The sequence below is a fragment of the Uloborus diversus genome, chromosome 1 (assembly GCF_026930045.1).
Source record: "Uloborus diversus isolate 005 chromosome 1, Udiv.v.3.1, whole genome shotgun sequence".
Lineage (NCBI taxonomy): Eukaryota > Metazoa > Arthropoda > Arachnida > Araneae > Uloboridae > Uloborus > Uloborus diversus.
The window spans coordinates 85,294,810-85,311,464 of record NC_072731.1 but is presented as its reverse complement, the minus strand read 5'-3'; the positions used below and the strand labels follow the sequence as shown (position 1 = coordinate 85,311,464).

Genomic DNA, 16,655 nt, shown 5'->3' with positions numbered 1-16,655 from the left:
ACCAGCTCTGCAGGGCTATAGGGGCAACGTTTTCTCAATATGACGTTTCCAAAAAAAAAAAAAAAAAAAATCCGATTAGGTCTAGAACATTGCTGGTTCCCACTTTCAGTCGCAAGTCGGCACAGGTTGCCGTTGTTCAAATTATATGAAACTTTTTAATTTTTTTGACCTGAAAAGAAAACTATAAAAGAGGTTTTCCCGACTTGAAAAATCGACTTTCGGTTTTTTCAACACCCTCCCTACTAGCAAAATTTCTTGCATCAACCTTGACAGATCTTGATATTATGCTGACGGCGTCAATATTGACGTGTTTTATACTGCATAAAGCTTGCATAAAGATTAAAAAGCAATATTACAATAACAACATGTATGCAACATTGCATTCATCTTAAAATATCAATATTGATATTACCTTAAAATAACAACATTGCATACATGTTGACACCGTCAAGATGATATTGATTTCATGCTGTCGCCGTCAAGGTAATTAGTACACAATAGAACAGGTGGCCCTTCGTTGATACTTGCGCATGCGCACAGTTCTTTCTACCCAGCGTCCCTCGCATTGCTAGCACATCTTCCTGCTTCAACCTGCGATTCAGTCAGTTCAGAGGAGATGCACGTGGCCTTGCATTCTTTAGGCTTGGTTAAGTTGGTTGCTTAGTTATTAGTGTGGAATAGCAGAGGCGTAGGAACTTTGTAAAAGTAGGGAGAGCTGGGGAAAATTTTTTCTCCGATGAAATTAGCTTCTACGCTCATGCTTCTCTTTTTCCCAGCAATTTTTTCAATCATATTTAATACATACATTGTATATGGAGAAAATAAGATGATAAAAGTAGGGGTTCGGTCAATATTCGATGATGAGCACGTAAAGATAGGAGGGAGGTCCAGAGAATCTCCCCCGGAAATTTTTCGAAATTCCAGTTCTTAAACGTAGTTTTAGGCAATATTTGTTAACGTTAAGGGGCGAAAAGGTTCGAGTACCCTCCTTGTAAAGTTTTGATTTTGATGTCTAAAAATGCGATTATATATCATATTTGCTGACGTTAGTGAAAATGATATGACTTCAGTGTCCTTGAACGATTTTTCGAATTGATTTACATCTTCTTCCGAATGTTTCGAATTTGAAGTTCCAAAAACACAACAGTGGACAATTTTCAATGATGTTAGGGAGAAGAAGTGGGGGGAGGTCTAGGGCTTTCCCAGGGCTGGATTTAGGGGAGGGCAGGCGGGGCTACTGCCCTGGGGCCAGTGGCGTATTGGTTGGAAAAATCGGCCCTGGCATTAGGAGATGTAGCGGCCCCATAGCTCTTATGGATATTAAATTTTACCTAACGATTTTGGGATATCACTCAAATATGAGGATATTATTCTTAACAACTAAATATGTTTTATTTAAACAAAATTTAACAGATATGAGCATTTCTGCGCTTTAATGGTGAACAAATTGATACAGCATTAGCTAAACCTTATTTTGGGGAAAATTTTTGATTGTAATTGTCCATTTAAGTATTTTTATAATGCCCAGAACTTGATTGAATATTTCCTTAATGATAACACTGCTTGGCTATGGGTCCTGTCATAAACATCCCCTTTTTTATACTGCCATATCCTGACGACCCCAGACTCGATGTGAGGTTAGAAACCTGGTGGGAGGGGTCGGATACGAGTTTGGCAGACCCTTAATATTTCTTTAAATGCATATATCAATACAAAGAGAGAGAGACAGAGAGAGTGGAGTTAGCTTTTCTGGCTTCTGGGAGTCATTAAAGTATTAGCAATATAAACTGAATGGAAAGATTAACATTGAGTCTGAAATAGAGGGGTCCGGGGGGCAAAATTTTCAAAATTGTAGTCTTAAAACCTCAATTTTAGACTATTTAATGATGTTAGGGGAGCGTAAGTTCAGGTTTTCTCCTGCTGCAATTTTTCAGAAGTGGAAATCTACAAAACAGAATTTTACATTATCTTCGAGTGTATGGTATGAAGAGCGGTTCCCGGGGCTCTCCTCTGAAATTTTTAAAAATATATTAGCTCTGAAAACGCAGTTTTAGAAGATCATTGGTGGTTTTAAGTCGAGATAGATTCCAAGGCCATCCAATAGAAAATTTTCAAATTGAAGCCTTAAAAGCCAGCAAAACTTGAAAATTAAGTTCCAAAAACGAAATTTTTGCCGACATTCAGTGATGTTAGGAAAAGGAGTTTTCAGGAGGCTCACCCCGGGAAATTTTCGAAACTGAAGCACTAAAAACGAGATTTAAAACGTTTTTCATTGATGATGCCGAGAGAGAGGAGGGGATGGGGCACTTTCCCAGAAAATTTTTGATACTGTTAATTTTAAAAGTTTTAGACTATCTTTGGAAATGTTAAAAAAAATGGGAGAGGTTCGAGTACTTTCCTCCAGCAAATTTTCGAAACTTGATGCTCCTCAATGGTATTTTAAGATTGCATATTTTAAAATAATTTTACGGAAAAAAATATTTTGTCACTTTTATTCCAATTGTTATAAACAGGGTCGCCGAGAGCAAAAGCGGATCCGGGAAAAAAATGACAAAGGTCAATTTTTCACAAGCCTCCTTCAGTTGCATTTTATAGCAATTATGAACTGTCATTTATAAATAAAAGCGTCAAAGAGACCAAAGGTATTTTAACTTTTTATGACCGCTAAGGTTCCCCTGATTTTTTTTCTTTTTTTTTTAAATTTATTCATTTATTTTTATTATACCACTAAAAATATATTGGCAGCCCCAGAGCTGGACTAACTAAAAGTAAGGCCCTAGGCCCACATTAATTTGGAGGCCCCCTGAAGACTATGCACTGTTTGAGTCACATTTTTAAAGCACAAAAGCACTTTTGGAGGCCTCTTTGTCTATTCACACAACTATGCATAAATCACTTATGTGCACTTACGAATCCCCTTTGGACCCCGTCATAATCATGACCAAGTAAATTCGTTACTGGCAGAATGATTAAAAATTCCCCTTTGAAGAAGTTTTTTCCAATTAATAAGTCATAGTTTTTTATTTTTTTTTAAAATACATGTATTTTTCATATCGTTGCAATGTTATGCATAATTCTTTAAAAAAATGTGGGGCCCCTTAGGAACATTCGGCCCAGGCCTAGTCAGTCTGTGTGGTAATCAGGCCCTGGGCAGCCCCATTTCAGAAATTCCCCCTTCTCCCCTCGTGCTGACGGCCCTACGGTGCGAGTTTGCGTTATTCTAAACACATGCGCGCAAAATTTACATTTTGCAGTTAGTAGACAGACCCGAAAGTCTTTGCTGTAAGTTGATCGGCCCCAAGCATGACCGGCCCACCGGGCAAATGCCCCGGTTGCCCGCCGACAGTATCTGCCACTGCCTGGGCCCTCCACAACAAAGGGGCCCCCGACAAAAAAAAAATGTACAAAATATCCTAACTTTCACAGGTCAGCAAATTTTTTGTTTTTTCTCCCAGACATTTTTTTTTTTGGTTTGTATTTCTACAAAGAATGTTTCATAATATCATATGAAAATAACCTTAAAAGTACTTAACTTTTAAAATGAAATGTATGCTTAGATATAAATAAAAAAAACCATAATTTTAAGTCTATAAATTATTATAATAATAATATAAAAAAATAAATAGCAGTAACTTCAGGCTGTACTTACTATTAAATTGTTGATCGAAAATATCGGATATATACATATATATCAAAATATTCGGATACATATCAAAGTATTGGATGTTTTCGAAACCTTTTTGAACCCTGATTAGGGGCCTCCACATTTCTAAATCTGGCCCTGGGCTTTCCTCCAGAAAATTTTCAGAGCTTCTGCAATGGGGTTATCAAAAGAGGTTCAGAGATTCCTTCTCCTTCAATTTTTCAAAATAGTAGTCTAAAAAACGAGACTGTGGATCTTATTTACTGGCATTATGGGCCCCTAGCATTTTTTTGAAATTGAATCCCCAAAAACGGAATATTATATAATCTCCCATGTTGTTGGAGGACAGGGCATTCATCAGGGACTCTCTTCCGGAAATTCTCAGGAAATCGAACAATGAAAACAAAATTTGAGGCACTGTAATAATTTGGAAGGAAAGGGAGGGCTTCAGCAGCATAAGCATTTAGAAGCTTTTCTTATTTTCTGAGAAAAGGGAATAGCTGAAAAAGTTCGTTCCATATTATATTGTTCTGGTAAATTTGGTTATTTTAGTAAAAGTACTCGATAGAGTACTTAATATTGTTGGAGCTTTTTTCTGCAATAATAAATAAAAAGTAAGAATTTTAGCATGAAAATACATCTATCTGTAAGTGACAAAAAAAAATCTTATTTTAAGAAAGCAAAAAATAGGAATATTAAATATAACTTCGAAAATTATAATATGTTAAAAGTGTCATTTCAATAAATTCATACCTTTTAAAACTGTTAATTGTTTTTAGAATTATTGAAAGACTTTGATGAATATTGTAATGAATATTTCACCGATTTTGATTGTGAATTTTTGTTCTTGTAGTACCATTAGTATTCTTTGAATGATATTTATCTTTGCAGTTTTACAACTTCATATAAAAAATATCTACCCCTGACGGTTTTAAGTAAAACAAATTGTTTTTTTAGATTATGCTTTCAATTTCAATACATTTCCAAGGGAGAGCTTCCACCTATTAATCCAATGTTACAAAATATAGCCTGAAATTGGGTTTCGAAAACTTCACTGTCAAAAATTTTCTGGGGACAACCTCTGATCCTTCTTTTACCGTCATCAAAGAACTGCATCTTCATTATAATTTCTTTCCCCCTCACTTAACGTGCCCAAAGAGTGTTTAAGATTGAGTTTTAAAATCGGAAACTTTCAGATATTACCGGGGGAGGGCCTCTAACAATCACTACAGCTAAAAATTTTGTTTTCCCGGTCCTGCCAAATGTCTGGAACACTACTTTAGGAAGTAAAGTTTAATTCTTCCATATTGAGTAGAGTATTTCACTTTTATAACAAAATTAAAAAATATATTTTGGGAAAAGACATGATGCAAAACCTCCGACAGAAAGTGTTGCAGTGATATGAATTCTATTTCATGTATTGCCACAGTACGTTTGCTTTTTAAAAGAGCAATTTACTTCTGGTTCTTTGCACGAAAATTAAAATTTATCAAACATGTTATTTCAAAACTTTTTTTTTCAAACAAAGATCATGAGTTCTTGTTCTTTTCACCTGTCAGTAGTTGACTTCCTTTGATTTTATTTTTCTATGATTATAATGCAAACTTCTTTGTTGCACAGGCCTCCACAAACATGTCCCTCCTCCTCGTTGATGGCATCTTTTTTTTTTTGACAAATATCTCAAATGTAACATGTATAAAAGGTAGTTTCACAAAAACGTGGACGACCTGCAATTGACACTTTTCATTTCAAAATAGAATTCAATAACATCATAATTTGAAATGTAAAGGAGCTAATCCATGAGCCTCTGTGAGCATGTCTCTTCCCCTGGGTGATGTGCCTCGGAATTGAATTATTTATAGACGACCTTCTCTACTTTACAACCCTTATATGCAGAAATAGTATCCAGCACACAGCATTCATTTGAATTTTGACGTCTTGAATTCAAATCATGGTTGTGATAAAAGCCTTTAGTAGAACCAAGAAATCCAGACATAATTTGAATTCAAGATCTCAAAATTCATTTTTTTTAATAATATCTTTTGTCTTTTGACAAATATCTCAACAGTAACATGTACATAAGGTAGTTTCACAAAAACATGGACGTCCTGCACTTGACACCTATTTTCATTTAAAAATAATAGTTTTGAAATGTAAAGGAGAAATCTTTTCCATTTTGTTAAAATTTGGTTTTGATAATCTTCATAATTTCCTTCCTCAAACTCCCTTTAAGCGATGCAATTATTGATAACAGCTCGTTAGCCCAGAGGACAATAATCTAGACTCTTTCTCTAGCCATAAAACAGTTTTGCCTTCAACGGAACAACGTATAAAAAAATTCAGAAGCTTTGAAAACTCGGAAGAAATTCTGATGATTTACAAACACCAGCAGATGCCACTAAAGAAACAACAATTTATCAATCAATCTCGCGAAAGCTGAACTGGTTTGCAAAGGAGTGGCCGGATATCAGATAGTTTAAAATCAGCCAGATATGCAGGATACCAGATAGTCACTGGACATCCTGTGCATCCCTAAAAATAAATCAATAGAAATAAATTATAGAACAATGACGGAAATAAATTACGTTTGATGTAGCATTGTGACAAATACAAAACACAGCAGTGCTAAATTTGCAACAATACAATAGTAATATTGCAAACATGATATATATTTATTCTAAACTTGGTAATATACAGATAAAAAATAATTTAAAACATGAAATTTAACACTTAAAAAGGAAAACAGTTTCTCCTTTATAAGTTTAAACCACAAAGTCATTCTTAATACAAGCTTGATATTATTGGTTTGTTAAAAGCTGCTGCGGTTGTCTGACACCTTCTAGCTTTTCAAAATGCTTTCTGGCATTCTTTATATTGAGCAAAGTGATAGCAGGTGCTAGGGGGAAAAAATTGAAACTGTAATACAAATAAAGATTTTTAAACATTACAAAAATATTATGTACAGTCGCAACAGCAATTCAATACATTATTTCCTTTTCATTGCTTGAGGATATGTACCACTATTTAAGGAATAAGAAAAATGATAAATCAAAAGTAGGAATCTTTTTAATGCCATGGATAATACCTTCACTTATTAAAATTTTAGTGTAACTTTCACAACAAATGAATTTTCCTAAGTAGAATTATAACAGGGTTTTCTACTTCCCTCAAGATTAAAAAATTTTATTTTAATTTAAAAAAAAAACATCAAGCAGAAAACACTAACCTATCATCAACTATCACCATAGATAGTAGGTGAAGAACCTGCAACCTCTGCATGTTTGTTTTGCGACCTAAACAAAGCTGGCTCTGGTATTAATATTAAACTAAAAAAATTGTAAATACCAAGACATGGATCTTAAAAATTGTTACAATAAAACAATCCAAATTACTTGCAAAATAAGATGTCTGTGTTGAACTATCTTTAGTCATCAGTGTAAAAATGTCTGGTCAGTAAAATTAAGCATTCTAGAAACATTCAGGTGGCTTGGACTTTTTCATACCAGAATATATATATAGAGGTTTTCAGATTTTAATGAGCATACCCAACACGGACACCCCTGCCGTGAAGCTGAGATTCGAAATACATTTAATAGATATATCGAATATGCCTAGGGAACAGCAAATGAAGCTTTTTTTTAAAAAAAAGTTTCCCACTATGTAGTCTTATCCAAATATTCAATTACTTGCAAGACAGAAATAAAAGCTGAAGTTCCACTTGTTTTCATCGGATTTTGAAATTATTTGATTTTTTTTTTATGTTAAAAATTTTTAAAACTGAAAAAAAAAACTGTTAGTTTTATTCATAAATATTCTTTTAAAAATATCACTGGAAAAAAATAGGACCATTATTATTATTTTTAATGCTTGAAATGTGAAGCATTACAAAATATTTTTCTTAATTTCATTCTAAGCAATATTCAAACAAGTAATTGTCAAAAAATCTAAAAAAAATCTTGTAGCAAATGATTATTTGGGTGTAAATACAAAAAGATTTTTGATTGTAACCTATGTTAAATAATAAATAAACGACTTGATTTTTTTTCCTATTAATTTTCATACTGTGAAATAAGTCAATAAAACTATTTATACCAAAGCTATAACAATCACATATAAGTTGATTTTATGTGTTTATCAACTTATTTGGCCTCTTTTAGCTTGGCCTTATTAAACTCTTCGTTACTGGAGAATTTAAATGAGTCCTCCAGTGGCAAAAAAGGTACCCCACTTCCAGCCATAGATAATAAAAACATTTCCTTGTACTGCATGTCTGCAATGATCAACCACCTTTGCAACCACCAAGGAGAGGAATTGTGTTGCTTTTAAAAGAAATAAACAAATATGTGCACTTTCAGATTTGTAGAGTAACATAAAATTCGAAAATCAATTTATTACTACCAGAATAACTTTCAAAGTGCTTTGACATTACGAAACAAAACTAAAACTTCTAATTATATCATAACAATTGCATATTGTAATTTCAAAAATAATACAGATAAAAGATTCAAACTGCAGCTGAATATTAATTACCTTTTAAAATTGTTAATTAAACTTACATTCAAACATTAAATGTGAAAAGAGTTGAGTTATTCAATTTGGTATGAGGAAGGAAGAAGTTTCAAGGTAAGGAAGGGCATGTTCTCTGTTTTCCAAAATAAATGAACTCTTTTTTACTACAGATATTTTACAATGTATTTAAATCAGTTAAACTGTAAAGTTATTTCCATAGCAGAATTTTTTTAGAAATTTATTGAAACTAATAATGCAATAGATATTGCAAACCAGAAAAAAATCGGAAAGTTTAACTTACTTATATTTGGGTCGGATATAACAACCATTACGTAAGTATTTGGCGTAAAAACATCTATGTATGCAGAAAAAATTTCCATTGGATAATTGCATACTCTGAAACTGAGCTGCTATCTTGCTACAACTTAGCTTGAACTGTTTGATAATATTAGAAACTTTTTCAAAACGATGGACATCTCTATGCTCTTTTCTTTCAGCTCTAGCAATGACCTACAGAAAATAAAAGTTTTTAAAGTTTTTTTTTTTGTACAGAAATTGAATTTAGTCATTATCTAACATTTTAAATGAAATCAGTAGTAAAAGGTTGTATAAAAAATGATTCAATTATACATGTTAAAAGAACAAATGAAATGTCTGTAGCACATTAAAATATAATTCTGCACATTTTCCTCAATAAAATTTTTTGGGAGGAAAAAAAAGAGAACCAACTTTAAAACGGCAAGCTGGAAATTGCTCTAAAAAGCAAAAAATAATTTTATTCTTTAAACAGAATAGATAAAATCAGGCCCGGACCTATGCATTTGCAGCCCTTGGGGGGGAGGGCACACACATCTAAGGAGATGTAGCCCCAAGAAACCGAAAAAAACTAAATACATTGTTAAAAACTAGACTCAAATATTAACAGTTGAAAATATTTTTATAATGCTTTGCAAAAATGCGAGGAAAAATTTTAACTCAACACATATTAATTGAGTACATAAGCGAGGAGTTGGGGGTGGAGCAATGTAAAGTTATGAGAGACTTATTTTCTTGCTAACATAACTTATAAAGGAAACAAGTAAATTAAAAACCTTTAAACAGTAATGGCAATACATAAATAAATAAAACGAGTTGAAATATTGAAGCAATTCAAAACATGCAACAATCACTCGTTAAAAACATTCAAGATATTTTTGGGGAGGGGGCAGAACAATCTAGTGGATGGTTAGACAGGGTTCATACACTTTTGGTTAAAAAAAGTTCCCTGACTTTTCCAGGTTTTCCAGGTTGTTTTTTAGAAAATTCCAGGTTACTCGCTTCATTAAAAATTTAAGTTTAAATAGTAATATTTTCAAAATAATTAAAATTGTTTAAAGTAGCAATGCAGAAGAACTGAAACTTCTCCCCTTAGATTTAAAAAAAAAAAAAAAATACTTGGATTTTTTTTCCTTTGTTTTCTCTGTCAAAATTTTAAGTTTTTTTTAAACACTTTGTTCAAAATTGTTTTAATTTGTTTACTATTTGTTGAAAACAGAGTACTTTCAACTTATTTTAGCGTTTTTTTGATGTCACGCGTAATAATATAGCGTTTTGCTGTAGTCCTGCAGCAAGCTTTTAGCATCCGCTTTTGGTTTGCAATACTTTTTATTTTCTTATAAGTAGGTTACACAAAACATATTGAGCAAAATGCAAAGCTAAATTTTTAGTATAAATATCGTTAACTTGTTGCATCAATTGGCATACCATGTAATGCATAGTAACAAAAAATCAACATCCGCCGATCATAGGCCAATGCCAATAATCTTTTTTTTTTTCACATATTAAAGGACGCTTACATTAAAATTTCAAATTTTCTTTTCCAGAAAGTATTAGTTAATTTTCAAAAATTCAGAACTTTTTGCACATTTTAATGTTATTTTCAATGTTACTCATTGATATAAACATCCAATTCTGTTTCTGGAAGTTTAAGTCTACTTCCATTGTGCAAACGATCAAATATGGCGACAAAGTGAAAAATTTAAAATAAGTAGATTTTTGGATTTGTAGTATAAAAGTAGTAATAAATAATTAATAATCCTTAAAAGGATACAATAAAAGCAAAATAGTCAGTATTTAGCACATAAGAGTCTAAATCAATTAAAACAAAAAAATGTTATGAAGATTAAATTTTGCATTTTTCCAGAAAATAATTACAAATTATCCGGAAAAAAGGCACAATTTGTGTTGTTTTCAATAGTTTGCATTGCAATTAACATCCCAATGCCGCTTTTGGGAACTTAGGCACTTAAAAAGTCATGTGTACTTCCATCTTGGGAATGACCAAATATGGCGGCTATGCCCAAAAATAAGAAGTAACTTTTTTAATTTGTCGCATGAAGACAATTAAAAAATAATCTTCATGAAACTACAATTCATTGAAAAGTTTTTATCACATTTGCGTCCGAGGCAGTGAGGATAAGATTAAATTTTAAGAACAAAATTTTTCATTTCTCAAGAAAATTATTTTAAATAACAATAGAAAAACAATTTGTAGACCATTTTTGTTATTTTCATCAGTTTTCAATTAAAGAAAACATCCAATTCTGCTTTGTTTTTAGAAACTTAGGCATTTTAGGATCGTATCTACATCCATCTTGTGAATGACCAAAGATGGCGACTACGTTTCACACGTAGCTGAAATGAATTTCCGATCAAAAAAAAAAAAAACTATTTCCCCGATCGACCTTCCCATCTACAGGTTGTGCTTCCGAAGCAGTAAATTGTCTTCTCTCCTTTTGAGTTAGTGCATAATTGCTGTTCCACCTGATTTTTTTTCCCTTGGGAACTACTGAGAGCCAAAAATGGCAACTGCTGAAGATTTTTTGGGTCGCCACTTTTTTCATTGCTTTAAAATTGTTACAATTTTTTTTATAATACATCGATAAAAATGAAGATTAGATCTCATAAAACCAAATTCCTTGGGAAAAAATTGGGAAAAGAAAAATTTTGGGGACACATTTGGAAAATTCCCTGACATTTTTGACTATGTCATTTTCCATGATAATTCCAAGTTTTCCCGGAGCGTACGAACCCTGAACCGAATAGAATGTTGTGGCAACCCATCTAAAACTTTAGGCAGTAGAAAGAAATGCGTTCCCCTCACTGACTCCATGCAAGAAAATCTTCGCTCTTTTGGCGCATTTTTCGTTGTGAAAAAAAAAAAACGTTTATTTCTCGATCGCAGTTTTTAAGTGCCCAGCGTCGGTTTAGATAAAAATTTACAATTTTTTTTCGTGAAATCACAATAAAAACGAAGACTAGATCTCATGGTACTTAATTCCTTGGGGGAAAAAAATGGAAATTTTTTTTTTTGGAGGACAAAATTTGAAAACTCCCTGACTTTTCCCTGACATTTTTGACAGTGTCATTTTCCCTGACAATTCCCGGTTTTCCCGGAATTCCCGGAGCGTACGAACCCTGTTAGAGGCCCTGCTGATTTTTTGCAGAGGAGCCAAAAATTTATAGATTGGAGCCTAGATAAAATCAGATTTAACAATAGTTCAATTAAAAATGTAAATTTTAATGGACCTATGTTCTTCAAAGCATCTGCTTACATTACATTAATAACAACACATCTGTGCATCAGTATTAATATTTTATTCTTAATTTTGACTAGTTTTCACAAAAAATGTTAACAAAAAAGGGTTACACATTCATTTCCCTATCCTTTTTGTGCTGACTTTACTTTTTAGAGTAATTTCCAGCTGCAGGTTTGAAGTTGATTCCTTTTTTTTTCAAAAATATTTTATTAAGCAAAACTGACAGCATTACTTAAAAAGAAGTTGTACTGTTACGAGGAAACTTTATGGAAGTCCAGTTTCATAGAGGACATTTTTGTAGTACTATAGTGCCTAGAAAGAGTAGTGTGCCGGACCGGCGCTTTTTCCCCACGATTCTTGAAGACAAATTATATGAAAACCGCTAGATGGCAGTGCGGACGAGGTGTACGTTCAATTTCGCGGTGTTTACATTAGTAGACGCAGGATTTTGTTACAATTTAGTTCCGCGTTTCTCTTTTTTACCTTTATTTCGTGAATATTTCATGAAACTGCGTTTAAGGCTTTTAACGGAGGCATCAAAGTTGAACATCGGAAGAAATAAAGCTTTATCTTGTTTCGTACCAGGGTGCAAAAGTGGGTACAAAACATGCAAGGAAAAAGTTACGCTTTTTAAAGCTCCAGTAGATGAAGAAAAACTAAAGTGAAACTCGTTAATTCCCAGGTTAGATAAAGTTTTTGATAAATATTGTTTAATTTGTGCTCTGCATTTCGAAAAACATTTTGTTGAAATGCATTTTAAGCATATTATAAATGGTGAGGAAGTTTTGATTCCTCAGGGAAAAACTTTTTTGAAAGATGAGGCAATTCCTACAATTTTCCCAAGTCTGCCAACATACTTTACTAAAAAATTACCTAAGAGAAAAGGTCCATCAGGAATTATGCAGTTAAGAAAAATGTTCCCTGTTTGAAAAAAATAAAACTTGATCTTTCCGCAGATGAAACTGAAATAACCACGTATAAATCTATTATAAATGAAAATTGTTCATATTAATTTGCCTAACGAATATTGGGTATGTATGAAATTTAAAAAATCTCCAAATATTGTAGTTTTTGTATATAATGAAAATTATGTGGAAAATAATATTAACGATAAAAAGATCATTATTGAAGTAGACACAAAGACAAGGATGTTTTCAAAACAAAATTTTACACAATTGACTGAAAATTTGATACTTATATTTTAAGGCAAATGTATTATCAATTGAGATGGCTTTGGGCGCAGTTTGTTGTTGTTTTTAATGCCACTCTGGGAGACTCAAGCCCCATTCATGTAGCCAGCATGAGTTAAAAGCAGAAAGGAGCGACTGCTGAGTCAATGAGGCCCCTAAATGAGAAAGAACCCGACTTGGGTGCGATATATGGTAGCACCACCTCTACAGTTTATAGGTCTGGAGGATAGGTTGGAAATCTCCAGCAACACTACACCTAGTAACTGTTAGCGACCGACCATTCGACTTTCGGACAAACGGAATCAACGAGCACGTAAGTTATATTTAAAAAAAAAAAATTTTAATTTCAGCCTTTTAAAATCCTGTACGAAATTGATAATTATTTTTGTTATCGTCCCCCGTTATCGAGATAAAAGGTATTTAAGTCTCCCGAAATTTTAAGAAAAGTGGCAAATTTAAACACTTGGCGAGGGATTGAAGGTAACAATTTCTCACAGACGATTTCCTCGTCTGCATGTGGCAGGACATCCATATCTACAGAGTGTGAGAAAGATGTCTGTCCCCATCTGTTACCATAACCATATATTTTAGGTTCTTGGAGCAATTTCGTAAAAAGATAGAATATATTTTAATTGTTTAAAACTCACCAGTAAATTCAAAGTAGTCTGAAAAATAGATTCCCGGTTTTAAAAGACGTAATTTATCCGGCGGGCATATGTATGAAACCCCCATGTGACTAAACACCCGACAAGTCAATCACGTGTTTCGCCCATCGGCGGACGTGACGTCAGGCCTCAGTGAGTTGAGGATCTTTCTGCTGGTAGCAGTCAAGAATGCAAATTTAAGAAATAGCAACAGTTAAATGCTTAACTGTGAGTTGCTTTCAGATGCAACAGATGTAAATTTTGATGATGTCATGTCATTGCGTCGGGGTAACAGAGAAGGTTTAAATAGAAAGTCAATCAATTAATCGATCTCTTATGATTTGCTTCCGTTCTGCAGACGGTGTGTTTTGATTTGAGCATGTGTGCTCGAATAGATTGATTTATCCACGCAGAGAACGTGGAGGTTTTCAGATAAGTAGTAACAAGATTCGATAGCCTGCTAACAGTGCAGGATGTTCTAAAACAGTGCCCTACAAGTAACGAAGGAGTTTTTTTTTAAGGAATATAAATTTGAAGAGTTGATGTTTTTCAAGTATTAGGCCTAACAGGGCCGGAAGGTTCATGGAAGGTTCATCTAGCATATACTCGATTACGGAGCCGGTCGGACTGGATTGAATCCACTATATGGTGAGGTAGCCTCTGCTAGTGGAAGGTTCCTGTTTTGCTTGAAACTGGGCAAATAATTTCCTGTGCTGCCTCTTCGGTGGCATGTGTGTGCCTAGGATTGATTGACCATGGATTCTGGTCTGCTGTCCACGAGTGGACATTTTCAACTTGTCTGAACATCCGACAGATGGATGTTGCCATCGTTGTTTTGTGTGCCAAGTTTAAAGTATGGACTCCCAGTGGTATGATTATTTAAAATAGTTTTTCTGGACAGCTACCATCGTTGTGGCATGGCGTAGGGTTAAATGTTTAAAAATATTAGGAACGTTTTAGAACTATTGATGATTTTTCCAGTAATTGAATCTTGTGATTTTTTCTCTGTGATATTTGTTTGTTGGGGGGGTTTTATTATGTTTGTATTGTTAATAGGGGATATGCTTTTATAAATGTTTTATTGTTTTTGTCTACTTACATTTTACACATGTTTTTGAATAAAATGTTATTTAAATTGAAATTCAGTTTCCATTGCTTCATTTCTCCCGAACTTACCATTCCACATCCGTTGGTCTACCTTTAAAAAGGCCAACAAGTGGTAGCAGAGCATGGTTTGGTCTGTTTGGGAGATTTGATGAAGTTTTCAAATGAAATTGTGTAAAGTTTTAAGAAATAGGAAAAATTTACTACTTGGTCAGTTGAAATTTAATTGCTTTTAATGGAAGTTTTAAATTGTTACCGTTAAAGTTGTGGCTCCTAATATGAGACTTGGAGTAAATTTAAAACAAATTGATCCCCCAAACGTTTTTGACCAAGGTAGCTGTATTTAAGTAAAAATCAAGTGTTTTCTTGAATATGAATTGATTCGCCGCCGGATTAATGGGAATTTTAAATAATTGTATGAAAATGTCTTTTAGTAATTTAGAATTTTAATTAATTAGATTTTGGCCGAGTGATTTTTAATAGCATATTATTGGGCTATTTTTTCGGCAATGTGAAAATAAAGTAAGTGTCTCAAAAACTGAAATGTTCCCATGGGGGGAAATGTTTTAAAGACAGGTGGAAGACGTAGAAATAAATAGAATGTTTGGCATGAAGCCTATTTGTCAATGAATATAAAAGGTTTGGCTATTTTGCCCTTGAGGTCTTCCTATTAGAAACTAAAAGATGTTTCTGGAAAATAAAATCTAATTAATGAATTGAAACTAAAATTTGTTTCTGGGGTCTAAATTAAGAATTATAGTGTTTCCAAAAGTATAAGTTAGGGAAACTTTAATTTGAAACTAAGTGTTTCTAAGGGTCTGGATTTGTTTCTGTGTGAGACTTAAATTGTTTCAGAACCCTAAATCATGAAAAGTTGAAAAAAAAATTGTGTTTCATGAATTTTAAAAACAATATAAGAATTTTTTCCAATTGATGCTTTGCCGTGTGTTTTAATAGCATATAAGGTTCAGCTATTGTTTAGGCTGTTAGTATAAGAATGAAATCAATTGGAAGAGGGCCGTGGATTTTATTAGCATATAAGAGTTTTAGCTATTTTTCCCGGTCGTAAAACATTTGTATTAGAAATTTGAAGTTTATGCCGTATTTTTAAATAGCATATAAGTGTTTCGCTATTTTTCGGCAGTAAAAATGTGTATAAGAATTTTTAAATTAATTAGATTTTTGCCATGTATTATAATAGCATATTAGTTTTAGCTATTTTTGGCTGTAAATATAAGAAATTGTTTCTCAAAACATGAAAAGCTCCCATAGGAGAATGTTTTGGAGACGGGGGGAATGACTTTGGAATTATTTCCTGGCAGGAAGCCTTTGTATAAGAATTTTAAGTTTTTGGGCGGTCTTGCAATATTAGGTCTTCCTAAAATTGAAACTGTGTTGTTTCAGAAATCTAATTAATGAAGAGGAACTGAAACTGTTCCTGAAATGAGAAAAATAAAATGTTTCAAAATTGAAGAATTATGAATGAAATTCAAAGTATGGAAAAATTTTGAAACTGTGTTTCATGTGTAAACTAAAATTGTTTAGGAAACCAGTATGATGAAAATAAGCGACACTAAAATTATTTCTGAAAGCTTAAATTTGGAAACTATGTTTTTGAAAATTCTAAAGTTAGAGAAATGCAAAACTAAAAGAGTTTGTTTTTGAAAAAATTTAAAGGTTGGAAACTAGAAGTGTTTCTTGAAAACATAAACGAACAATGTTTGAAACTAAAAAAGGTTTCTGATAGTATAAATTGTTATCTGGTTTTCACGAAGATCTAAGATGGGGGGAATACTAAAATAAAATTGAGAGGGTAACCGGCCTCTGTTTGTAAAAATAGTAAAGTAAAATTTTTTTTTGAATGTGTGTTCTGTGAACCCCATGTGTGAAAACAAGTATTTTAAAAATGTAGAAACTCGTTCAATGTTTTCATGAAATTTTTCAAATGTGTTTATACAAATAGTTTGAATTGTATTTAAGTGTGCTT

General features: G+C 32.8%; 1 protein-coding gene across 1 annotated transcript in view; it reads right to left on the bottom strand.

Moving 5' to 3' along the window:
• Positions 1-6,298: 6,298 nt before the first annotated feature.
• Positions 6,299-16,655, bottom strand: part of LOC129230806 (ras-related GTP-binding protein A-like) — a 104,478-nt gene continuing 94,121 nt past the window's right edge. Inside the window, 3 exon segments of the mRNA XM_054865197.1 lie at positions 6,299-6,539; positions 8,454-8,529; positions 8,531-8,662. Of these exon segments, the coding sequence (XP_054721172.1) occupies positions 6,442-6,539; positions 8,454-8,529; positions 8,531-8,662 (306 nt within the window). The 3' untranslated portion in view covers positions 6,299-6,441.